General features: G+C 37.6%; 2 protein-coding genes and 1 long non-coding RNA gene across 3 annotated transcripts in view; 1 reads left to right on the forward strand and 2 right to left on the reverse strand.

Annotated features, from left to right (window-relative positions):
* LOC127860944 (MKI67 FHA domain-interacting nucleolar phosphoprotein-like) lies at positions 1-23,820 on the reverse strand. Its single transcript, XM_052399264.1, has 5 exons — positions 23,683-23,820; positions 13,745-13,882; positions 11,927-12,035; positions 8,562-8,773; positions 1-4,322 (listed from the first exon to the last, which is right to left on the reverse strand). Exons 1-5 carry the CDS (start codon positions 23,779-23,781, stop codon positions 3,654-3,656), a joined length of 1,227 nt encoding a protein of 408 aa, XP_052255224.1. The 5' UTR covers positions 23,782-23,820; the 3' UTR covers positions 1-3,653.
* Positions 16,291-17,509, reverse strand: LOC127860948 (uncharacterized). Its single transcript, XR_008039974.1, has 2 exons — positions 17,051-17,509; positions 16,291-16,894 (listed from the first exon to the last, which is right to left on the reverse strand). It is a non-coding gene; the product is annotated as an uncharacterized LOC127860948 (long non-coding RNA).
* The window catches only part of LOC127860943 (putative malate dehydrogenase 1B), an 11,641-nt gene continuing 8,366 nt past the window's right edge, over positions 23,795-27,069 (forward strand). Inside the window, exon 1 of the mRNA XM_052399263.1 lies at positions 23,795-23,920. Coding sequence (XP_052255223.1) covers positions 23,899-23,920 — 22 coding nt within the window. The 5' untranslated portion in view covers positions 23,795-23,898. The remainder of the gene's footprint in view (positions 23,921-27,069) is intronic.

The following is a 27,069-nucleotide window of genomic DNA, read 5'->3' on the forward strand; positions in this document are numbered from 1 at the left end:
TAGCATTCACACCAATTTTAATCAAAGAAAACCACATTTACATTGAACATGAAAACACAGATAATCATCATTTATGTATTAATAATGTTTATAAAACGTTTGTAGTTAATGTGAACAAGAGGGCCAAGATGGCTATTGTTCGCCTCACCTGAGATGAGTCAGTTCATTCATTCTTTTCCAAATGTCAAACTTGACATACATATTGTCCAGACAAACATCCTGGTCAAGTTTCATCATTATTTTATCTGCAAGTCATGATCAATGTACCTATGAAGTTTCATGATCCTAAGCGTAAGCATTCTTGAGTTATCATCCGGAAACCATTTTTCTAAGTCGAGTCACCGTGACCTTGACAGCCATTGTGTGAATACGTTTTTTGGCACTGTGACCTTGACCTTTGACCTAGTGACCTGATAATCAATAGGGGTCATCTGCGAGTCATGATCAATATACCTATGAAGTTTCATGAACCTAGGCATAAGCATTCTTGAGTTATCATCCAGAAACCATCTTTCTATTTCAGGTCACCGTGACCTTGACCTTTGACCTAGTGACCTGAAAATCAATAGAAGTCATCTGCGAGTCATGATCATTGCACCTTTGAAGTTTCATGATCCTAAGCCTAATCGTTCTTGAGTTATCATCCAGAAACCATTTTACTATTTCAGGTCACCATGACCTTGACCTTTGACCTAGTGACCTGAAAATCAATAGAGGTCATCTTCGAGTCATGATCAATGTACCTTTGAAGTTTCATGATCCTAGACATAAGCGTTCTTGAGTTATCATCTGGAAACCATTTTACTATATCGGGTCACCATGACCTTGACCTTTGACCTGAAAATCAATAGGGGTCATCTACGAGTCATGATCAATGTACCTATGAAGTTTCATGATCCTAGGCCTAAGCGTTCTTGAGTTGTCATCCGTAAACCATTTTACTATTTCGGTTCATTGTGGCCTTGACCTTTGACCTAGTGACCTGAAAATCAATAGGGGTCATCTAAGAGTTATGATCAATGTACCTATGAAGTTTCATGATCCTAGGCCAAAGCGTTCTTTAGTTATCATCCAGAAACCATTTTACTTTTTAGGGTCATCGTGACCTTGACCTTTGACCTAGTGACCTGAAAATCAATAGGGGTTATCTGCCAGTCATGATCAATGTATCTATGAAGTTTCATGATCCTCGGAATAAGTGTTCTTGAGATAACATCCGGAAACCATTTTACTATTTCCGGTCATCGTGACCTTGACCTTTGACCTAGTGACCTGAACATCAATAGGGGTCATCTGCGAGTCATGTTCAATGTACTTATGAAGTTGCATGATCCTTGGCATAAGCGCTCTTGAGTTATCATCCGGAAACCATCTGGTGGACGGACGGACCGACATGAGCAAAACAATATACCCCATCTTCTTTGAAAGGGGGGGGGGGGGCATAATGAGAAAACTGCCCCCCTCCCAGCAGCCATGTTATTCAACTGAACGGAACCATTTTTAAACTCAACTCTCGTATCAAGGAAACAAATGTTCTGAGCAAATTTCATGAAAACTGGGCCAAAAATGTGACTTCTACTGTGTTCACATGTTTTCACTATATACATATAGAGAAAAATGCCCTGCCCGCTGGCGGCCATGTTTTTTCACCGATCCCCAGTTCCCCACCATTTTAAAACTCGTCCGAGATATAAAAAAAACAATGTTTTGACCAACTTTCATGATGATTGGGCAAAAATTGTGACTTCTAGAGTGTTTACAAAGTTTCTCTATAGCCAACTAGGGAAAAATGCCATTATGTACATATAGAGAAAAATGCCCCGCCCACTGGCGGCAATGTTTTTTCACCGATCTCGACCATTTTCGAACTCGTCCGAGACATCAATTGAACCAATGTTTTGACCTACTTTCATGATGATCAAGTAAAAATTGTGACTTCTAGAGTGTTTACAAGGTTTCTCTATAGCCAAAAACGGAAAAATGCCCCGCCCACTGGTGGCCATGTTTTTCAACGGATCGGAACCACTTTTGAACTCAACCAAGATATCATTAAGACGAACATTTTGACAAACTTACATGAAGAATGGGCATCAAATGTGACTTCTACAGTGTTTACAAGGTTTTTCTTTTTTTGACCTAGTGACCTTGTTTTTGACCCGACACAACCCAGTTTCGAACTCGGCCGAGATTTCATTAGGACAAAGCTTCTGACCAAGTTTCATGAAGATGGGACAAGAAATGTGGCCTCTAGAGTGTTTACGAGCAAATATTAACGGACGGACGGACATACGACGGACGAAGACCGGTCACAAAAGCTCACCTGAGCAATCAGGTGAGCTAAACAGTAAGATCCGGCTTTTAATTCAAAAAAGTAAAAATAGCAACGGTAAAATTATTGAACCACGGGGCTAGCCTATCATCAAGTGAAACTTGACAATTTTGATTGAATGCCTATTTTCTAGGTATAAACATATTTTAGTGGTTGGTTAATAACCGTTATGAATGCAGGGATTTGATCAAGCTATAAATTATACGCGTTTCATATACATATATTACTTGTTTATTTATTTCTGTACGTTCTTATGTTTATTTTGTCGTTACTTAAATGAGAAATCTTACAATAAATATTTTGGTTGTTTATTTTATCCTCTTTACTTGTTGCCCATAGTCATGAATGTATGAATCTTTTGTGAAAAAGCATTATGAAAGTGTAACAAGATTTTGTTTGTTTACATTAATTTTCTCATACATCAAACAACCATGCCTAGACAGTTATTACACATTTCCACCATGGAAATATACAGGCATGTGAACCATCTACAAAGTAATTAAAATCGGCCCCATTCTGGGAAACATGGCCTTAATGCACGAGCGAGTGTCTTCCCAGATCAACCTGCACAGACTAATCAGGGACAAATCTGTTTCTATCAAGTATGATATTTTTTTATTTTAAGTGGGACTCTTCTAAATAAAATTCAAGTGTAGACAGAAAGTTTGGTCTCTGATAAGCCTATGCACACTGTACAGGCTAATCTGGGATGACACTTAACACACATGAATTAAGAAAAAGGGGTTTAATGCATGTGCGAAAGTGCCATCCCAGATTAGCCTGTGTGGACTGCACACTTTCTGCTTTTTTTATATTTTCTGTTTATAAGTCTCTTCATAGCAAATAATACTGTAAAGACGGAAAGTTTTGTCTCTGATAAGCCTGTGCAAACTGCACAGGCTAATCAGGGATGACACTTTCTGCTTTTTTTTATATTTTCTGTTTATAAAAGTCTCTTCATAGCAAATAATACTGTAAAGACGGAAAGTTTTGTCTCTGATAAGCCTGTGCAAACTGCACAGGCTAATCTGGGATGACACCTAACACACATGAATTAAGCCTTGTTTACACAGAATGCAGAAAATTATCATCTCCTACAACATTGACTTACACTAGCCAATGAACACTTTTATATCCACGCAATATCTTCTAAATATGTTTGGCTGCATTTGCATAAGGGTCTTAACATTAAAATTCAACTCGCATCAGGAAATTATACACTGCATTTATCAATAAAACAATTGCATAACAGTTGAAGCATGATGATTTTCTGAAGCTTTTGTACATCAGACAAATTTCATTTAATAACATCATAATTTCAGAGTTAAATCTTTTTTTTCTTCTGCGAAGCTAGCGTTGTTTTAAGCGAAGATTTCTTTGCCGACCTGGTTTGCATACCAGAAGGCGTTGTGCCCATGTTTTGTGCTGCTTTAGTGTGTCTAGCAGTCTTTTGGTGAGGGGTAGAAGGCGTACATTCGGAGTCATCAGTCACTTCAACCAATGTAAGTTTTGACGACTTAACGGTCAGTGGTGGTGTTTTAAACGATATCTCGTCCTCACTACTGTCTTCTATCAGGACATTCATCTTTCCTGAAGGAGTTTCTACAGTCTTTGGAAGAACAGACGGAGTCTTCCGTTGGTTGGGCGTTTTCTGTGGGGTTTTGTTTGGGGTTTTATTCGACGGTTCTTTGTCCTTTCTATTCACGCTTCCCTCCAATGTGCTACCTGATTTACTCTGTGGTTCCTCTGTTGGTTTATTTGTGGCTCCCAGCGACTTGCGCACTTTCTCGACCTTATTTGGGGTTTTATTTGATGGTTCCTCTTTTGTGCTATCGATGGTTCCCTCCAATTTGCTAGCTGGTTCCCCTATGGGACTATCTGTAGTTCCCTCTGACTTGCGACCTCTCTTAACCTTGCACGCCATCTCTGTCCACTCATCATTCGCCTTTCTTTTCTCCGACACCTCTGTGGTCTTTACAGGAATTCTGACATCCTAAAACAAGGAAAGGTATTGTTATGTACCTCTGGTTTGAGTTACAGAGTTTTCATTACGCGATTACTTAAAACTTTCAGATATCTGCTAATATAGTTTTACGATAGTTCCATCTATTTTCAAATATGACACGAGTCAAAATAAACGCTCCAACTTATATTTAATCATATGAAGACAATCGCAGTGTACTGAACCCGTAAAAGAGAAACACAATGTAAGTGGTTTGTTACCGCCAGCTTCCCAGTAATTATACTAGGGTAGTATTTACTCAGTTTTACTAATGTGACGCATAGACAGTCAGTTCCCCATTCGTTCAGAGTTTATGAAAATAATACAAGAAAAGTGTTATGCAATGTTTATAAAACTTGATTATTGCTATGAAACTGAGGTGATTACGACTTAGAGGTATTTACTGCTAAACAAGAGGGCCAAGATGGCCCTAGTTCGATCACCTGAGAGGAGTCGGTTCATTAAATCTTTACTAAATGTCAAACTTGACCTAGATATTGTCCAGACAAACATCCTGGTCAAGTTTCATCATTATTTCATCTGCGAGTCATGATCAATGTACCTATGAAGTTTCATGATCCTAGGCGTAAGCATTCTTGAGTTATAATCCGGAAACCATGTTCCTAAGTTGAGTCACCGTGACCTTGACAGCCATTGTGTGAATACGTTTTTTGGCACTGTGACCTTAACCTTTGACCTAGTGACCTGAAAATCAATAGGGGTCATCTGCGAGTCATGATCAATATACCTATGAAGTTTCATGAACCTAGGCATAAGCGTTCTTGAGTTATCATCCAGAAACCATTTTACTATTTCAGGTCACCGTCACCTTGACCTTTGACCTAGTGACCTGAAAATCAATAAGGGTTATCTTCGAGTCATGATCATTGTACCTATGAAGTTTCATGATCCTAGGCATATGTGTTCTTGAGTTATCATCTGGAAACCATTTTACTATTTCGGGTCACCGTGACCTTGACCTTTGACCTAGTAACCTGAAAATCAATAGGGGTCATCTACGAGTCATGATCAATGTACCTATGAAGTTTCATGATCCTAGGCCTAAGCGTTCTTGAGTTATCATCCATAAACCATTTTACTATTTTGGGTCATCGTGACCTTGACCTTTGACCTAGTGACCTGAAAATCAGTAGGGGTCATCTACGAGTTATGATCAATGTACCTATGAAGTTTCATGATCCTAGGCCTAAGCGTTCTTGAGTTATCATCAAGAAACCATTTTACTATTTCGGGTAATCGTGACCTTGACCTTTGATCTAGTGACCTGAAAATCAATAGGGGTTATCTGCCAGTCATGATCAATGTATCTATGAAGTTTCATGATCCTAGGCATAAGCGTTCTTGAGTTATCATCCGGAAACCATTTTACTGCTTTGGATCACCATGACCTTGACCTTTGACCTAGTGACCTGAAAATCAATAGGGGGTCATCTGCGAGTCATGATCAATGTATCTATGAAGTTTCATGATCCTAGGCATAAGTGTTCTTGAGTTATCATCCGGAAACCATTTTACTATTTCGGGTCATCGTGACCTTGACCTTTGACCTAGTGACCTGAAAATCAATAGGGGTCATCTGCGAGTCATGATCAATGTAACTATGAAGTGTCATGTTCCTTGACATAAGGGCTCTTGAGTTATCATCCGGAAACCATCTGGTGGACGGACGGACAGACATGAGCAAAACAATATACCCCCTCTTCTTCAAAAGGGGGGGGGGGGCATTATGATAAAACTGCCCCCCTCCCAGCAGCCATGTTATTCAACTGAACGGAACCATTTTTTAACTCAACTCTCGTATCAAGGAAACAAATGTTCTGAGCAAATTTCATAAAAATTGGGCCAAAAATGTGACTTCTACTGTGTTCACATGTTTTCACTATATACATATAGAGAAAAATGCCCCGCCCATTGGCGGCCATGTTTTTTCACCGATCCCGACCATTTTCAAACTCATCCGAGTTATCAATAAAATCAATGTTTTGACCAACTTTCATGATGATTGGGCAAAAATTGTGACTTCTAAAGTGTTTACAAGGTTTCTCTATAGCCAAATAGGGAAAACTGCCACTATATACATATAGAGAAAAATGCCCTGCCCACTGGCGGCCATGTTTTTTCACCGTTCTCAACCATTTTTCGAACTCGTCCGAGTTATCAATTGAACCAATGTTTTGACCAATTTTCATGATGATTGGGAAAAAATTGTGACTTCTAGAGTGTTTACAAGGTTTCTCTATAGCCAAATTAGGAAAACTGCCCCGCCCACTGGCGGCCATGTTTTTTCAACTGATCTGAACCACTTTTGAACTCAACCAAGATTTCATTAAGACAAACATTTTGACAAAGTTCCATGAAGATTGGGCATGAAATGTGACTTCTACAGTGTTTACAAGGTTTTTCTTTTTTTGACCTAGTGACCTAGTTTTTTACCCAGCACAACCCAGTTTCGAACTCGGCCTAGATTTCATTGGGACAAAGCTTCTGACCAAGTTTCATGAAGATGGGACAAGAAATGTGGCCTCTAGAGTGTTTACAAGCAAATGTTAACGGACGGACGGACATACAACCGACAAAGACCGGTCACAAAAGCTCACCTGAGCAATCAGGTGAGCTAAAAATGAATTACTGTCTATCAACAAAAAATCGTCTTTATCTGGATCTTGACTCAGTGTTTTTCTCACCATTTTAGGGATGTGGCCAGATCCCTTTGGATTGGGAAATATCGCATCCTTTTGACTAAAATTGGAAAACTAATGTTGTTGATTTTATACTTACAAATACTTTAAATTGATAAAGTTATTTCAATAATATATTTTATAATATTCAACTTATAGAGCTGGATTTGGAGATTTGGACATAACTATTTCCCACAATTCAAAGGTGCAGAACCCATTCACCAACCATTTTGGTAAAGACAACAACACTAGATTTGCCATGAACTCTTTCCCACTCAGAAGCAAAGTAGAAATGGTTTATGCAACCAGCATAAAACCAGAACAGCCTTCGAGTAACTTGGAGATCAGTATCTAAAGGTTTTAATAGAAACGATCCTTTGAAACTTGAATCTAGTAAGAACAAGAGCTGTCACCATAGGATGACTTATGCCCCCTATAAACGCTTGATAGAAGTTATGAGCTTTTTTCGAAACCTAAACACAGATTTCGAAACCTTAACGCGGACCCTAAGTTCAAGGTCAAGGTCACAGTGGTCAAAATGTGTGTGCGTATGGAAAGGCCTTGTCCGTATACACATGCATACCAAATATGAAGGTTATATCTCAAGGGACATAGAAGTTATGAGCATTTTTCAAAACCTAAATGCAGATTTCGAAACCTAAACGCGGACCCTAAGTTCAAGATCAAGGTCACAGTGGTCAAAATTTGTGTGCTTATGGAAAGGCCTTGTCTTTATACACATGCATTCCAAATATGTAGGTTATATCTCAAGGGACATAGAAGTTATGAGCTTTTTTCCCAACCTAAACGCAGATTTCGAAACCTAAACGCGGACCTTAAGTTCAAGGTCAAGGCGACAGGGGTAACTATTTTTATGCCTATGGAAAGGCCTTGTCCATATACACATGCATACCAAATATGAAGGTTATATCTCAAGGGACATAGAAGTTATGAGCATTTTTGAAACCTAAACGCAGATTTCGAAACCTAAACGTGGACCCTAAGTTCAAGGTCAAGGTCACAGGGGTAAAAAATTGTGTGCGTATGGTAAGGCCTTGTCCATATACAAATGCATACCAAATATGAAGGTTATATCTCAAGGGACAGTTATGAGCATTTTTTGAAACCTAAACGCAAAGTGTGACGGAAAGACGGACAGACAGACGGACAGTCCGATCACTATATGCCCCATTTTCTTCGAAAGGGGCATAAAAATCTTTAATTACATGTTACTTTCTAAGGGACTACAAATACGTAAAAATACGTATCTAAGTGGTAAAGGGTTTAATACTTATCTTAGTGGTAAAGGGTTTAAACGTATCTAAGTGGTAAAGGGTTAATACGTATCTAAGTGGTAAAGGGTTAATACGTATCTAAGTGGTAAAGGGTTAAATATGTAAAGCATCTAAGTGGCAAAGGGTTAAATACGTATCTAAGTGGTTAAGGGTTAATACGTATAAGTGGTAAACTGTTAATATGGATCTAAGTGGTTAAGGGCTAATATGTATCTAAGTGGTAAGGGTTAACTCACCATTCCTTCTAGCCTGTACTCAATGCCCGTCTCAGCCAGTTGTACAAGTTTCTTCCTGAACCTTGACATTGTCTTCTTCTTGTTGCATATCAGCACTTCCTCTGATTTGGACTGGTTCCTCTGTCGGATTGCCTTGACTTGGGTCAGGTGAGGACGGAACGGCCGGTCAGCGTTCTTGAACGTCTCAGGGTGGGGCTTCTCTAGATGCTTACCTGACATGCATAACGCAATGCATAACATACAGTATACCACATTGCATGACAGAAACCAGCATCAATAAAATAGTAGACAAGGGACAAAATTGTCACAAAACCAGGTTTTCATTGTGAAAAAAAAATCTGATAAAGGGAGAAAACTCAAACTGAACTTTTGAAATGACCAAAAAAAATTAACCCCCTTTGTAAGTTTTTTTTTTTTTTAATCTATTTTTAGTCGTGGCGACCTTGACATTGGAGATATTGACGTGATTCTTTCGTGGGACACACCGTCCCATGATGGTTAACAAATGTGCCAAATGATTTTAAAATCTCACAATGAATGACATAGTTATGGCCAGGACAAGCTCATTTATGGCCATTTTTGACCTTTGAACTCAAAGTGTGACCTTGACCTTGGAGATATCGACGTAATTATTTCGCGCGACACACCGTCCAATGATGGTGAACAAATGTGCCAAATGATTTTAAAATCTGACGATGAACGACATAGTTATGGCTCGGACAAGCTCATTTATGGCCATTTTTGACCTTTGAACTCAAAGTGTGACCTTGACCTTGGAGATATCGACGTAATTATTTCGCGTGACACACCGTCCAATGATGGTGAACAAATGTGCCAAATGATTTTAAAATCTGACAATGAACGACATAGTTATGGCCCGGACAAGCTTATTCCGCCAGCCCGCCAGCCAGCCAGCCAGCCCGCCAGCCAGCCAGCCCGCCAGCCAGCCAGCCCGCCCGCATTCGCCAATCTAATAACCAGTTTTTTCCTTCGGAAAACCTGGTTAAAAAGCTAACTGTGTAATTTTACATTCTAGGTCAATGAGACTGGTTTTGCATGCTGGTAAGACGCTATGCTGGCCACATATGACGCTATGCTGGCCAAAATGGGTAAAAACCCATGTTTGCATGACATCAGTTATATTATGTCTTCATACATTTCAATTCTGATTATCAATACTGATGTTTCAATACAGGAGCTAGTAAGGCTGTCTGTTATAACGAGGGATGGGACCGAATATCAGAATATTCGAAAATGTTCCAAATTTTTGAATCCAAAATTCATATTCCAATATTCTATTTTTATGCAAGGATACGTATAAAAAGTTATAAGTACATGTACAAAGTGGCAGTTTGGGTTAAGTGCAGACGACTTTCCTGTTTAAGTCATTGTGTTAATAACAGCTGCCATCAATGATCAAGATGATTATTGGCAAATGGGAGGATATAAGGAGAACCAATCGCCAATTTACTTTAAATTTATTTGGATGCAATATGTACAAACTATTTTCTGATAATCAGTTGAAAATGAAAATTAATTTATGTGAAACATCAATGTGTATCGATAAGCATTCAATTGATCTGATATACAAAATTGTGTTTGACAGGTCTTTTAACCTCAGGTGGTATAATATGCAGTATATTTGGACATTATTTTATTGGGCGGCAGTTGGCTATTATTTCAGGATGACACATCTATAAATAGCAATTAGCGGACCCATATCACAAAACACCTTGGTATATTTGCGGATAAATCGCTGATAAGGTGTAAAAAACTAAACTTGTGCACTCGAGTAGTAGAAGTAGAAGGTAATATGGGGGCAATAACGGGATTACCAGTAGTGACAGTAAATTTAAGCAAGGCAGATCTTGAATAGCGAAAATGATTGTTAATTTCTAGAACGTATGTAGTGTTTAACGAATGGTGGGACAAATTGCCTCATATCAGGAAGCCAGACCAAATACCCTAAAAACAGGACTGTTCCACCGAGAATGGGACGTATGGCATGTTTATTTTGAATTTTTTACCAATATATAAATTCAACGTTTATTTAATCAGCAGATCATCAGTTTTACATTCATTTCAAATTTAAGGGGTCCCTAGGACTCTAGTTAATAATTTTCAGGGGTCCTGTAAATAAAAATGGGGGGTCCCAATAAGTATGCTGGCTGTGTCAAAGTCACTTAAAAGTATAGTAATTGATCATTTACGTAAACAATAACCGAGATTTAACACACACCTATACAATTAAAGATTGTATTTATTTTAATAGTTTAATCTTGTTTGCCAGATAATAAGCTATCGTAACCTCAGTAAGCTTTTCTTTCATAGCGACATATAAAGCTCACATTTACGCAATTTAATCTCAATTCGGGACTTAACAACTAGCAACAGCAGGTGCACGATTGGTGGATAAATAAAAAAGCGAGACAACTGGTACATCCTTCTAGAAAATTACGCACTGCAGTTGTCTTTCAGAGTTTCTTGTTGATATTACGAGAACCAATACATCAAAATGATTGTGCATCAAATGGGACGCAAATTAACAAATATGACAGGTGACTGGTCCTGGCTGGCATTTTATGCGTATTTTACGCAGAATATGTCCTGTAAAACCCTGATCAGAATTTAGTTACTCAAATATTAACAAATTAACGTTTATGTGTTTTCAAAAAATATCTTATAACTTATGAAAATACACAGTTTTTATTTAAAAAGAAGAACGTACTTATCAATAATCTTTTTTTCCTAAAATTATTACTCTTTCAAGTTTTTAAAGCTGCACATATGATATGATTTAAAGTGGTATTAGTGGCAATATGAAATAGTAGGTTGCTCTGGACGGTCTTAAGTTCAGAAATTTTAATATAAGGTTTAAAAATCATATATATATTCGAATAATGAAAAACGAATATTCGAATATTATTTTCAGTATTGGTTTCCATCCCTATTTATAATGTCACACAAGGTTTTGTAACCCCTTCAGCAAACAGAGCAGACAGTGCAAATATGCAGGCTGGTCTGTGGCTAGCTGGTCGCATCTGGCGTAAGACTTATTTTTGCATGACATGGATCATATTTCTGATACAAACACTTTGCATATCATTGTTGATGAGACTAGATACACATTATTTATAACATGATACATAAAATACATTTACATGTATCTTTTAAGCAAAATCAGCATTTCTTCCTTATACAGGGTCATGCTAGCACCTTATAAGCAGCAATTGTAGTAAAAAGTATATCCAATGTTTTAATTGACTATTTTAATGTGAAACACGCAGCGGCTATATACTACATTAAGCTAGATTAGATTTGCTTTTTTAATGTTTTAGTTTTGACTGGTTCAGAGATATACCTACATTTAATGAGTTTACCAAACATCAGGTAGTTGTTCATCGACTCAGCCACTATCTTGGCCACTGCATCATGTGCAAACTGGATGTAAGCATACCCCTTACTGTTACCAGTCTGAAATGGAAAAGAAAAAGACCCTTCTGCTTTGATATTAAACATATGAGTCATGTTCTGAGAAAACTGGGCATAATGCATGTGTGTAAAGTGTCGTCCCAGATTAGCCTGGGCAATCCGCATATTTCTTAGGTAATTTATTTTTTTGTAATATTGCATGATTTTAAAGAAATTATATTGGGGGAAATTGGTGGAAGGAGTCTTTCTCTTAGGAGGAAGACACCTGTTAAAGGCCTTTGCTAAATAAGGTAAAAAAAAAATCTGATTATGGATACAAAAGAAACATGGCATGCTTTTTAATAACAAGGTGTACACAGTAAACAGCAAGCTGTTATTTCCCTGGTGGCTCTTGTAATCTTCTGACAATCACACTCCAATGTACACTCCAATATACACTGCTGGTATGGCAAATGGAAAAGCAGATGAGTATGAACTGAACAAAAGGCTTCATTTGTTAAGGGCGGTGATAAAGGTGAGGACAATTCTGTACTGATTTCGACTACGCTAATTGCGTGAATAATGCAATGACAAACCTTAAAACAGAAATTTAAAAACAAGATGTGTTAAAACAGGGATCATCCTAGCCCAAAATTTTAGGGAGAAGCGACTTCTCCTTCCAATATTATTAGGGAGAAGTGAGCCGACCTTTGATCAAACGTGTCAAGGTACTTTAATATTAATGTTTCACAATTAATAAACATACATATATCTAAAATAAAATATGCTGAAACAGTTTGTGAAACACTATGTCCCCATATATTTGACCTTTGACCTTGAAGGATGACCTTGACCTTTCACCACTCAAAATGTGCAGCTCCATGAAATACACATTCATGCCAAATATCAAGTTGCAATATCAAATATCTTCAATATTGCAAAAGTGTACATTAAATGAGCGATTTTGACCAATATATTTGACCTTTGAACTTGAAGGATGACCTCGACCTTTCACCACTCAAAATGTGCAGCTCCATGAGATACACATGCATGCCAAATATAAAGTTGCTATCTTCAACATTGCAAAAGTTATGGCAATTGTTAAAGTTTGACGCAAACAAACAAAGCAACAAAGTGACAAACCAACAGACAGGGCAAAAACAATATGTCCCCCACTTACTATAGTGCTGGGGGACATAAAAATCTGAGGATCCGCGGAAAAATCACAACCCTGCAGCAGCTATATCCCAATTTAAAACATCATGACAAAATAACGCTCCATTGATGTTTGACAAAGTTGCAGGCTTTTGACAGTGTCTAAAGCGTTTTTGGAGAAAAATACCGGAAATGATATTTAAAAACATTTCCTCAGTCCAAGGCCCATTACTTCGCAAAAAATCAATGAACTGGAACAAAACTAACACTTCATTTGTAAGTCATGTAGGAAAACTCACATACCAAAAGTCAGGTCAAAATCTGAACGCGTTAAGGAAAAAGGTCAATTAAATGCTGGATGGACAGATGGACAGTGTGACTGCTATAAGCCACCCTACCAGGGGGATTAAAATAGGTTTTAATATTTAAAAACTTGCTGTTTCAAACCTTCCATCCACAGGCACTTCTATAAATGTAAGCTATTATCAGAAACCAGTGTGCAAGCATTTCATAAGTAAACCAACTAATTTAATTGAGTTTATCATTATTTTAATTGAGTACATTTCATTAATTTTGAAAGCAATCAACTTGGCCTTCAATCAATGTGTTAGTTATACCTTTTTACTTCTGGATATTCTGAGTTTCTTTATTGCACCAAATTGTTTGAAGTATTCCCTCATCGGCTGCTCTTCAAAGCCCCAAGGAAGGTGGGAAATGTACACAACGCCTTTCATGCCTTCTTCAGGCACAAACTTCTGTTGAAAAGACGAATTCAAATATTCTGTATTCAAATACTTCAATATCTGTAGCTAAATCATGCACACATCTCATGACGTAAATGTTATTGCCACATAAATCTATGCCACTTTATTAGAAGATTGCAGATGGCAACTTGCTGTAATACTCGTGGAAACTGTGCATTTCATGCATTATACTGTAAAAGCATTTATTTTACTGGTTAAGTGTTTTAACAAATTATCATTAAATTCGCTAGTCACGTTTTAATGTTTAGTTAAAATCTCGATTGAGCATAAATAAATCTGTAAGGCAAAACCCACTCCAGAATTTCAATGTTAACATGTTTGTTATCCAAAAAACACTTTGGAATTTAAATGTTTGCGCAACATTTAGATTTTATTTTTATCATTTACCATAATTAAAAGGTACTGATTTAAACGCATATGCATCAGTGCTTTCCACAGGATTTTGTTCAGACACCCCGGGCCATGGGGGGGGGGGGGGGAAGGGGGGGGGGAGGGGGGGGGGGGAGTGGGGGAGTGGGGGGGGGGGGGTATGGAAGGGCTGCACCCTACATATGTAAATTTTTTTACATTTGTAGAGTGAAATGACATTATTTAGTGTGTTATGGCTCTTCAAGAAAACAACAGCAATAAAGTCTCATTGATAACAACATTTTAAAAATTGTTTTTACCCTTTCCTGCATAGATACGCATAATCCTGTCTCGATCAATTCCTTAATACATCCGTATCAACCATACTTTCTATCTATTACTGCATACTTACTACTTTTCTAGTCGCTACGAATTACCTGATAATCCTGTATATTCCAGTTTTAAAGCAAAGTCTGGTAAATATTTATGATAAAAGTGCTCAAGAATTTCAAGAAACCATTTTGCCATTTTTCTTTAGTATCAAAATAAATTTTGGCATTTATTACTATTTAAAGATTTTATGAAATAACCTCCAAACAGGGTTTTTTTTCCACTGAAGATGCGTAAATCATCTGACATGATATTGATTCATGTTTTTATACAACACAAAATACAACCACAGTTTCCATGCGACATTCTACATGTCAGCGTAATTTTCGTGCGCTTTTTATTGAGACAAAGGATAAAGCACTGTTTATTTGATGCTTTAATTTGTTCATGTCACGTTAGCATTTAAATTCGGTAGCGTGTTTCGATTACAAATTTAATAATGCTCATTTGAGAATAGAAAAAATATTGACACTTGTGCGTAATTAATTGAACGATAATTTGTTAAAGCGCATTCCGTGTTAAATAAATGTGTTGACCATATTATGCATGCAATACATAAAATCCACGAGGATTTCTCCCGATTGCCAGCATCAGTCTTCTAAGTAAGTGGCCAAGATTTCATCGTGAAGGTGTACACCGTAGGGACCGAAGAGTGTGTTATATAACAAAGCCAACAAACTACCATAAAATCACACACTTGTGAAAATTACGTCACTCTTCGTCTGCATGATCTTACTGCAGGTACAGGTATGACTGCTTACGAGTGTTGTTGCTTTCATTGGCCAATATCTATTTTCTATTACATTGACCATCCGCCATAAGGCAGGATTTAGGAGGCCGGGTAAAGAGATACATGACATAATTGACAGAGGATCATAATTCAGCTCTAACAATTTTTGGCGAAGTCGATATTGCTTCGATCTTACAAATGCCTAGTTAATGAAAATACACACTGATCAGAAAATTTCAAACTCCCTGTGGACTCTGATTTCGAATTTCAAGCGCCCTGGTGAGGGACAGTAAAATAGCCTGTGAAAAGCACTGATGCATGTGCTGCTACTTGCTCAATTAGTTCTCACGCACTCTGTAGACAGCGACAAGTTCATCGAAAGTGATGAGATAAGATAACAATCCATGGGTTATCCCTTCGATGTAAAGACCAAGTTTCTAATACTGGGGCATCAATGTAAATTAGTAGCATAACGGATTTATTATCATGGAGCTCGAGATGTCAACTGACGCGCGGGTTAAATTTTCGATGTCATAAGAAATGGTCGGGTCAAAATCGAGTTATTTTCAATTTGCTCGAGTCAAAACGCTGTATTCTCAGTGCTCACACTGGCCTTCAGAAAATAATAGCAATTATTTTTTTTCTTAAAAAAATAATAGCCAGAACAGACGCGGACTTTTCAGCAAATCGGTACTGAAGGCAAAAAGAAAAAACAAGAGTGCCAAACTGTCACAAGATACGCCCGTTTGAAGGTTTTGGACAACTTGATAACTTTACCATGACCCATATTTGAACTTGACCTACATATCATCTAGACACAACTTCTGACCAAATTTGGTGAAGATCAGATGAAAACTACTTCAATTAGAGAGCGGACACCATGCTTAATGCTTGAAATGCACTAAGTGACCTCGTGATCTAGTTTTTGACCTGACATGACCCATATTTGAACTTGACCTAGATATTGTCTAGACACAACTTCTGACCAAATGTGGTGAAGATCGGATGAAAACTACTTCAATTAGAGAGCCGACACCATGCTAAATGCTTGAAATGCACTTAGTGACCCCGTTACCTAGTTTTTGACCCGGCATGACCCATATTCGAACTTGACCTAGACATTGTCCAGATACAACTTCTGACCAAGTTTGGTGAAGATTGGAAAAAAAACTAATTCAATTAGAGAGCGGACACCATGCTTAATGCTTGAAATGCACTAAGTGACCCTGTGACCTAGTTTTTGACCCGGCATAACCCATATTCGAACTTGGCCTAGATATCAACTAGATGCAACTGCTGACCAAGTTTGGTGAAGATCGGATGAATACAATTTGAATTAGAGTCCGGACAAAGTAAAATGCACTAATTGACCCTTTGACCTAGTTTTTGACCCAGCATGACCCATATTCGGACTTGACCTAGATATCAACTAGATGCAACTACTGACCAAGTTTGGTGAAGATCGGATGAATACAATTTGAATTAGAGTCCGGACAAAGTGGCGCCGTTGAAAATGCACTAATTGACCCTATGACCTAGTTTTTGACCCGGCATGACCCATATTCGAACTTGGCCTAGATATCAACTAGATGCAACTGCTGACCAAGTTTGGTGAAGATCGGATGAATACAATTTGAAATAGAGTCCGGACAAAGTGGCCCCTTTGAAAATGCACTTATTGACCCTATGACCTAGTTTTTGACCCGGCATGACCCATATTCGAACTTGGCCTAGATATCAACTAGATGCAACTGCTGACCAAGTTTGGTGAAGATCGGATGAATACAATTTGAATTAGAGTCCGGACAAAGTGGCGCCGTTGAAAATGCACTAATTGACCCTATGACCTAGTTTTTGACCCGGCATGACCCATATTCGAACTTGGCCTAGATATCAACTAGATGCAACTGCTGACCAAGTTTGGTGAAGATCGGATGAATACAATTTGAAATAGAGTCCGGACAAAGTGGCCCCTTTGAAAATGCACTTATTGACCCTATGACCTAGTTTTTGACCCGGCATGACCCATATTCGAACTTGGCCTAGATATCAACTAGATGCAACTGCTGACCAAGTTTGGTGAAGATCGGATGAATACAATTTGAATTAGAGTCCGGACAAAGTGATGCCTTCCGCCCGCCGCCCGCCGCCCGCCGCCCGCCGCCCGCCGCCCGCCGCGGGGTTTCACATAATACGTCCCGTATTTTATACGGGCGTATAACAATCTATCTCATTTTATCTATGTTTTATTAAATGTATATCTATTGAATTTAAGTTATAATATATATATATATAATAAAACAAGCATAATATCAGTGTGTCTTTTTCTTATAAAATATTATCATGGCTTTACAATAAAGAATACAATCAAGGTTTGGGTGTCATGCACTTAACAAACCAGATATCAGCTACAGTTACATACACATGAGAATAAAGGGCAGAGCCCCCACCCCACCCAGAGCCCTTACTAATTATACTGTTTTATTATAGTTTTTCCAATTGCAATTTCTGGTGAATACAATTCAAAATATTATAAACCACACCTTCCGTATCACCGCATGTGTATTCGTCATTCTATTTTTTTCTATTATGAACTTCGAAAATAAATCATAATTGATGACAAAAATACAGTATCCAAAAACGGCAATCCGAAATATTGTACGCGTTTTGCACATTAATGATTAAATAAAAGGTGCATATGGTTCGACTGCTTTATCTCTTATTACGACGTTTTCCATTGGCCGCTATATTGTAGGCAGAGGCCAATATCAAATGCAAATGATTTATTCCAACAATAACACTTTCGCAATGCTGATCATGTTTACATCAAATAATGTCACAGCGCGTGATTTAAAATACACCACCTAAGTGTAATTCCAAACACGTGTTTCGTTAAAATTAGCTGGCCATGGTATATGCCGGGTCCCTTTTAATTGGGAAAAATTCGCAGCATTTTGACTAAAATTGAGGGATTTGTGTTGTTGCTGTTTTGCTAAATGCTTCAAATGGAGAAAAGAAGTGTTTTTCAGTATTATTTTTAACCAGGTTACCGGGTAACAAATTGAAATCATTATCAATTTATCACACATCAAGAAATGTTAAAGCAGACGACAAACAGCGGTAATTACAGGGATAATTTGTTGAAGGCGATTTAATAATTATTTCATCAAGCAATTTTCAACGGCGTGAAAAACAAAACCAGCTGAATGCATTCAAGGCGATTTTCAATAATGACAAATTATAATTGGCGAAAAATTAATAGATCTAACAGTTATGTGGTTGATACTGGTTGAGTCGTGGGTTCTGTTTGATTCGTGGGTATAGAAATCGCGTGAAATCTCGCGATAGAATGTTCGCACATGATGCAGTTCGTTACGGAAAATGTTTTGACACGGTCACCATTTTTTTCCGATCAAAAATGCGTCAAAAACAAGTAAATAGTGTAATTCATCATATCTTGATAGGTCCTTATGAAGTATTTCCTCATTTATGTATTGTTCATATAGTGTTTCAAAGTAACAAAAAATTTGTTTATTTATGAGTATTTACCATGCTACATCGTCTGTTGACATTTTTTCACCAGAAATTAACCTGTCCTGCAAGGTCAGTTTAAAGGCTATTTATAGTATGCAAATCTTGAAATTCTGGCAGCCAATCAGAACCCACGAATCAACCAGAAGCTTATTTTCATGACGGTAGTTTGACACTATCAACACAGTCGATTATTTTGATGTTTAAAGACGATAAACATTTGGAAAAAAGCAACAAATCTTAAAGAAGAAAGGTTAATAATTATTTTCATTATGATTCATGGTTAGTGTTTTTCACAGGCCATTTTAGCGTGGCGAAAAGCCACGCCGCCCTCCCGGATCGCCACGCTGCCCTTTTCAAAGGCATATTTCGACACGCGCCCTTTTTTTCAAAGGCAAATTTCGCTCATGCCCTTATCGATAACATCTTTATTGCCTTACGATCTAACTTGGTCCGCAAAATCAGCTTCCTTGATTGTCTGTGACGCTCCGACTGTGCTTGATTTACTCGAGAGACGTCAACGTCTAATCGACTATATTAATTGAGCAGATTTAATCTATAAAAGTGCTCGATTTATAGGTAGGTCTTACTGACTGCTTCAAAGCTGTGGATTAGTCATGCGTGAATAACCCCGTGTCAGTATCAATCGATTATGCCGGGGGCTATGTTATCTTCGGAGACTTTTGATGAAAAACTCGATGTTATTCTCGTGGCAATTGTGCATTGCATGCATTATTCAGTTATATCAAAACATATATTCTTACGCATAATTACATTTAAAATCACAAACAAATTTATTCTTTATCGTTTTCGTCTTTAAGATAATTAGATCTAATAATTGAAATAATTACTGAGACTTATACTAATTTAACAAAATGCGAATCGCGTATACAATTTAACGTTGCTATGCGCACCTGTCGCTTACTTCATTTGACATTTTATCAACATGGCGGACTACACAGAATTAAATTGTGACACGGCAAAAATGGCAAATAACGTCGTAAAAGATCGAATTAACGATGTAGATTATACATTAAGAAGGAATTAATGAAATGTCTGTGATAATCAACGATGCATAAAAATGTTTTAGATAGCAACAACATTATTTATTTATTTGTAATCTACTCGGTGGATGTATGTCACGGACAGGGGTTCCGCTGTCGATCGCCATTGGCGCCAAATGGCGCTAAATTTTTAAATGTGGCTCCAATTTTTTAAAAGTGGCGAATTTCAAAAAATCGGTAAAATCCTATCCGAAAATGTACTGCGAGTCGAAAGCACGCGACCGAGCATTAGCGGCCAGCGTCTGTCAATTGTAAATATTGATTTACGACTATGTAAGCGACCTACAGTGCAGAGTGCATTAGAAACTAGAAATGGCGCGGCAGAGGCCGACGCGTATCCCCACGCCTATGTTTGACCTAGGTGTGCCCCAGGGTTGGTAATGGGGCCATGCATAGCTGAGATTGACCGTATTGTCATAAGAGAAGTTCATCATCAATTAGAAGTGAATTGGTGTAGAAATGAAGAAGTTATAGTAAAAGGCAATTTTGGGTGGGTGTGACATATGTGGGCAGGGCGCCCCAGGGTTGGTAATTGTGCCATGCATAGTTGAGATTGACCGTATTGTCATAAGAGAAGTTCAGTATCAATTTGAAGTGAATCGGTGTAGAAATGAAGAAATTATAGTAAAAGGCAATTTTGGGCGGGTGTGGTCTATGTGGGCAGGGCCCCAGGGTTGGTAATGGGGCCATGCATAGTTGAGATTGACCGTATTGTCATAAGAGAGGTTCAGTATCAATTTGAAGTGAATCGGTGTAGAAATGAAGAAATTATAGTAAAAGGCAATTTTGGGTGGGTGTGGTCTATGTGGGCGGGGCGCCCCAGGGTTGGTAATGGGGCCATGCATAGTTGAGATTGACTGTATTGTCATAAGAGAAGTTCAATATCAATTTGAAGTGAATCGGTGTAGAAATGAAGAAATTATAGTAAAGGCAATTTTGGGTGGGTGTGGTCTATGTGGGCGGGGCCCCAGGGTTGGTTATGGGGCCATGCATAGTTGAGATTGACCCTAATGTCATAAGGGAAGTTCAGTATCAATTTGAAGTGAATCCGTGTAGAAATAAAAAAGTTAAAGTAAATGGAATTTTTTGGTGGGTGTGGCCTATGTGGGCGGGCGCCCCAGGGTTGGGATTGGGGCCATGCATAGTTGAGATTGACCCTAATGTCATAACAAAAGTTCAGTATCAATTTGAAGTGAATCCGTGTAGAAATGAAAAAATTATAGTAAATGGAAATTTTTGGTGGGTGTGGCCTATGTGGGCGGGGCGCCCCAGGGTTGGGAATGGGGCCATGCATGGTTGAGATTGACCGTATTGTCATAAGAGAGGTCCAGTATCAATTTGAAGTGAATCGGTGTAGAAATAAAGAAGTAAATGTAAAATAACCTAAAAAATGAGTGATAATTTCTGACGCGGCCCCACCCCAACCGCTATAACTTTTGACCCAGGGGTCAGATCAAAATTCCAAATAGTGCAGGGTCGCACATATGCTCATAGCTACCATGTGTGTAAGTTTCAAGGTTCTAGTGCTTTTAGTGTAGGAGGAGATAGTGGCCAGGACGGACGGACGGACGGACAGACGGACGGACGGCGGAGATAACCACAATATCCCCACCTTTTTTTCAAAAAGCGTGGGGATAATCACCGAAGCGTGTAAGTGTTACAAACGGTGTTTTTACTGCTATTGTCAAGTTTTATGGGGGTTATTATCGGATTAACGGCTCCTTTATGATATTGAGCAATAAGTTAAGTAACACGGGGACAAACTGTCATGACGATCAATAATTATAATGATTATTAGGGCCGCTATTTCTTTGTTAAAATCAAAACCATGGGGCTTGCAAAAGCATTTAATTTCTCCACATCAACAAATAAAAACTTGTTTCAACAGGTATTTGTGAGCATTTCTGTTTAATAGATTCATTATTGTAATGTTCTGGGAAGGATATAAATTGATTAAGATAACAACAATTTCTGAATTAAATATAAAACATTCACTCGATGTACTATATTTCGGATATGTTAAATTCGGACATTTAAAGATAGGGACATTTATGTGTTGGTTTGATGTTGATAGTTTGTAAAAATATGTTTTATGTCATTTCAGGCAACTAGAATGGATTGTGGCAATTATCTGGGCCTTTCTGTCAGGAAAAAGGCGTGATCAACAGTCATTTAATTGAACCTGGAAATCATCCACCACTAACAGAAAACTTTTTAACAACAGAAGCTGATGTATATCATGCCCAAATGACCAAATATAACTGTTAAACCATTTGAAGTGAGATGCTTTATTTTCTGATTCCCTTTCAAATGATGAACATTGGTGTGATTTTATGTTTAATTAATTAATTTCGAAACATTTATGCAGCATACAGTTTAATACATTGATGTTAACATTATTATATTATTTTGGTTATCTGTGTTGTTTATCAAGTTGAAAAAAATGTTATTTATATACAAATAAAGCTTATTAAGACTTATGAAGGTATGACTTATGAAGGTACTTATTGTTTTTTTTATGAAATAACATACTTTTTAAAGTGATAATATAGTCAATGACATTAATGTAGTAAGGTTTCTTAAAATGATTGTTCTTATTAATAAGGTGGAATAACCGACAGTATTCACGCCGCGAAAAAGTGGCGACAACTTTTTTTGGGCCAGTGGAACCCCTGACGGAAACAAGTGTTTGCATATTGTTAGCGATCAATTTACTCGCAATGTTATTTTAAACATCTGTCGAGATTATTGTTAGAAAATGGGATAAGACAAACATGGTTTCATTTATATGTTAGTGGATCTATGTATAATCAGATTCATATGCATATATTGCTTTATTATGTTTGTCGTGCTGTACAGTTTATTGAAACAGCATGGAACTTTAATGTACATTGCAAGGTAAATATATTAATATAAATCATAGTAAGTTAACTACATCTATTACCATTAAATGTGCTTGTTTATATGTTATTTTTTCCACAACTGCTTCTGATGCGATTACATGTTTCCCCGTAATTCAGGTATTCAGGGAACGTTTTTGCCCTTTTTTGCCTAAACTGCGCGCTAAAATGCCCTTTTTGAAAGTAATGCACCATGCCCCTTTGCCCTCCTGGGAAAAACACTAATGGTCATATATTTATAAAATATTTGTGATGTAAAAACTTTATGAAAATTACCCACGACTCAACCAGACTATAGCATACCTATAATTGTAAAGCACGGGGATATTAAAGACGTTTTTTTCCGAAATATATCACTGCAGTCGGACACTGAGAAAAACGCTCTAGGCCACGATGTCGCAGAAGTTATTAACGCGTGGATGACAACACACAGGGTCGAGTGTGTACACAGTAATCTCGTTGTCGATTTTTCCTGCAAGATGGCCCAATTTACAGGCATTTCGCACTCGCCGGCCAACTTTTAGAGGCAATTATTTTTTGATGTATGCGGATAATAAATCACCATTTTTTCTAGACAATTTTAAGAAATATTAGCCAGTTGGATAAAATAATCGCCATTGGCGACAATGTCTGGCAGCTGCGTGAGCACTGATTCTGCGTCTATTGAAAGCCCTGTTATAATTGTTCAGTCGATCTCAAACATGTACATAGATTTTGAACTGCGATGTGGCAAAACAATCGCATGGCGAAAACATATGACAAATCAATAATTACAGCAATTCGACATTTTAAATTTTGGATTTCGTGTGTAATTTGCAAATAACGTACTTTTCTTTTGATCTTCATAACCTTTTGGTTAAACTTTTTCCGATTTGTTTGCGATAAGGCAACATTAGGTGGTGTTCCACGTTTTTCACTTGCTTCCATTTTGTTGTTTTGAAAACCCGTCTATGTCTCAAATGCTTGATTTCAATAAAATCAAGCGTTCGCATTTAATAAACCAGTCACCTTGTTCCATGTGACCATAGCAACGAGAAAGCCAAGATGGCGAAGTTTGTTATTGCTGGTAACTTTCGGCCTTTATCACATTATTTTCATCAGGAAATGGCGTACATTTAATGAACCAGACATAAACAATCGAGTTTTGGTTTGTAAATATCACTTGTTTAGTATGTCTGCATAATTAATGGGGCGTTTGAATAACATAATTAATATGAAGACTGCTGAAAATAGGTAACACTAACAGGTAGGTCTGGCTACCATAACGTTAAATGTCGCTTTTTATGATTTTTGACTGGTCAATACTATATAAACTGTACGCTGAAGTTTTATTAGCAAGGTACCAGGTTGAATAAAAAACTTTGGGTAAATTTGCCTTGTGAAATCTTCAGATTGGGAATTGTTTTTTTCAGTTGCTAGGTATAAATTCATTACTAAAATACTAGTTTAAATACATGCATTTCGGTTTGAACTGTTTCTATCAGTTAGTTCTTATTTTATTTGTTACTTGCAGATAATGCACTTTTGGAAATTGATGAAATTTTTCTCTTTTTTTGGGAATTTTTCAGCTGCAATCGGGAATTTCGTAGTTTTCCTCCATCGGGAAAGTACCGTTTATGGGTACTTTATAAGAAGAAAAAACGCTGTACTGAGAAAGATGAACAGGCTTGGCGAAATAAGAAAAAAAACGGTCATCTGGACAGGCATTTTAAAAATGTGTCGGTCAGGAGAAAATTAAGCTGGACCGAAAAAAACAAAAACACAACTAAGTAGCCTGTTTTCCTGTCTATTCGTCCATCTAAGAGGTTGAACGCGCACATGCGCCTTACATGTTGATATGAATGAATGAAACTATTACACAAAGTTCAAGCAATATCTTATCTATAAGTTTAAACAACAAAAACATGTCGATAACTTCGGTAACACAACTTATTTACTTACGAAAAGGTTGCTGTTTCGTTGTCGCTGTCATTTATGTGAATGTCATTTATGTGAATTTCATTTATGTGAATGACATTTAACCCACTTGTAGAGGGCTGTGGACTTTTTGTGAGCTGCGGAAACGCTGGGGTCACGTTATCCTTTTTGGAGGAATACAAGTCTATTTCTTCAATGTACTGCTCGCTCGTGATTTCCTTACCACCAGGGTTTTGTTTAGAAAGTTTTTGTTTCTTATTCATGCAGTTACATTTATTCTTATTTGTTTGCACAGTTGTTTTATTTTTTTCTGCTTCTGACTTTTTTTGTAGATAAGCATCGATTGCCTCTTTTTCTGAACAAAGTGCATTTATCTTTTGAAGTGATGTCTCATCTCTAAATGATTCACACGGGTATAATTGGTTCTGTGAAATTGCTGTCTTGTCAAGTGGGTATAATTATGCCTGTTTTCTTAACAGCAGACACAATGTTCCACGGACTCATAGCCTTAAGATACGCTTGATAGGCGATGGCAGCTATATCGTACTTAGTTACGATTTTACCCATGTTGGTTTTCATGTACGCAGCACATTCGCTATAATAATACCGCTTGAATGGCCCGAACACTGCAACATCAAGAGGTTGTAAAACATGTGAAGTGTGCGCCGGCAATACAAATATGTGTATGTTGTTGGAAAGCGCCCATTGGATCAACTCTGATGATGTATGAGTTGTATGTCCATCAAGTATAAGTAGGACGGGTTGGTTCTCGTGGTCCCGTTTTACATGTTTTAGAAAATGGATTTTTAGGTAATCCTGAAAAACTGTGGTTGTTGACCACCCGGAATTGGACAAAACATAACTGGCCCCAGCAGATGCACCTTTCATTAAGTCTTCGTTGAATCTTTTACCTGTTAAATTATAACATATTATTTAGATTTAAGTCCGAAACATATGGGTAGTATTGATCGAAAAAGACGTATTATCATTTGGTCACTATCAATTTATCGTTTTAAATGAGATACATATTGCGTTTCTCTTTCTTTTACAGTGTTTTTTTACTTATAAAGTCATGTTCGTAATTAAAAATTGTCTGACGTAAAATTGTATAAACTATGGTTAATGGCATAGATATTCGATATTCGTTTTTATACCTCACCTTTAAAAACAAAGTAGGTAGGTATGTTGCTTCCAGCTGCGTTGGCACATGCTATGAGGGTCGTTGTTGCTGATCGTGGGGACGTTACTGAATGTGGTTTTTCATTGGAAGGGGCAATAATATTTGGCGGTCTGTGCTCTGGACTTATGCCAGAATTCGTCCATATTAAATATTAGGTCTGGCCTGTTTTCAAGATGTAGGGTGTCAATGGTATTCGTAAGATTGTGAAAGTATGCCTGAACGGCCTCTGGGGTTGTATTTTTCGCTTTGTTGGAATCCAGAGCAGATGGCTTTAGTGTTGAAAGCCTTTCTCTCCAACGTCCCAAGAAACCATAAAGCCAGCAGTTACTTAGGGGTTTGTCTCTTTTCCTTCTTCCAAGCTTGAACGCCAGTTCGCCGGCAATTTTTTTCATTTTCATATTTGAATACCCGTATCCCAATCTTGCACATTGTTCCGCATGTTCTACCAGCCCCAGTTCCTATTCTGTCTCAAGTACGGTTTCCCTCGCAAAATCTTCAGGATCAACCTTGCCAGAGACTCTGTACTTAATGTCTGATAGAGGACACCATATTCCCTCGCCGCCTTGCGCAGAGACGATCTATGTTTCTTTACATCATAGTAAGCCTTGAAAATTTTATCTTTTGTATAGTTTCTATACTTGCCATGATATCTGGATGGAGTGGGCTTTTGAATGAAAGAAATGATTAGGAATTATCGGGCTCAACAATTGTAGAATTTGCAAAAAGATAAACGCCTTAACGTTAATTGAAAATTAATTGACTACAGACATCGCAGTAACCCCATTGTGGGCCTCAATTTTTAAGCTAAAGCGTCTGTGTGACTTGATAAAATTAGGTCATTTGATCCGGGCAATCCAAACAGCCTTGAAGACGGAAAGACAAATGTAAACACGGAGAAAAAATGTGAATTATATGCATATTTCATTAAAAGGATGACTTTTTTGGGCGAAAGGTTGGTTTATATTTTGAAAAATAGTTAAATTGAATAGATTACTTATGTTTTTAGTTCGCATTTTTCACATATCTGGGGAGCAAAATATCTCCTGTCAAAACTTGTAAAGAAACCGGGCACGCGCGACTGTTCGGATTGCGGCAAATTTCGCGGGAAAATTGTTTAC

This window comes from Dreissena polymorpha, chromosome 15 (assembly GCF_020536995.1).
Source record: "Dreissena polymorpha isolate Duluth1 chromosome 15, UMN_Dpol_1.0, whole genome shotgun sequence".
Lineage (NCBI taxonomy): Eukaryota > Metazoa > Mollusca > Bivalvia > Myida > Dreissenidae > Dreissena > Dreissena polymorpha.

Excerpts from the sequence above, each read along its gene's own strand:
- LOC127860944 (XM_052399264.1), bottom strand. The coding sequence starts at position 23,781 with ATGGAAGCAAGTGAAAAACGTGGAACACCACCTAATGTTGCCTTATCG. Across the intron at positions 12,036-13,744 it reads GAATATCCAGAAGTAAAAAG|ACTGGTAACAGTAAGGGGTA; the intron begins GTATAACTAACA and ends TTTCCATTTCAG. Across the intron at positions 4,323-8,561 it reads AGTACAGGCTAGAAGGAATG|GATGTCAGAATTCCTGTAAA; the intron begins GTGAGTTAACCC and ends TCCTTGTTTTAG.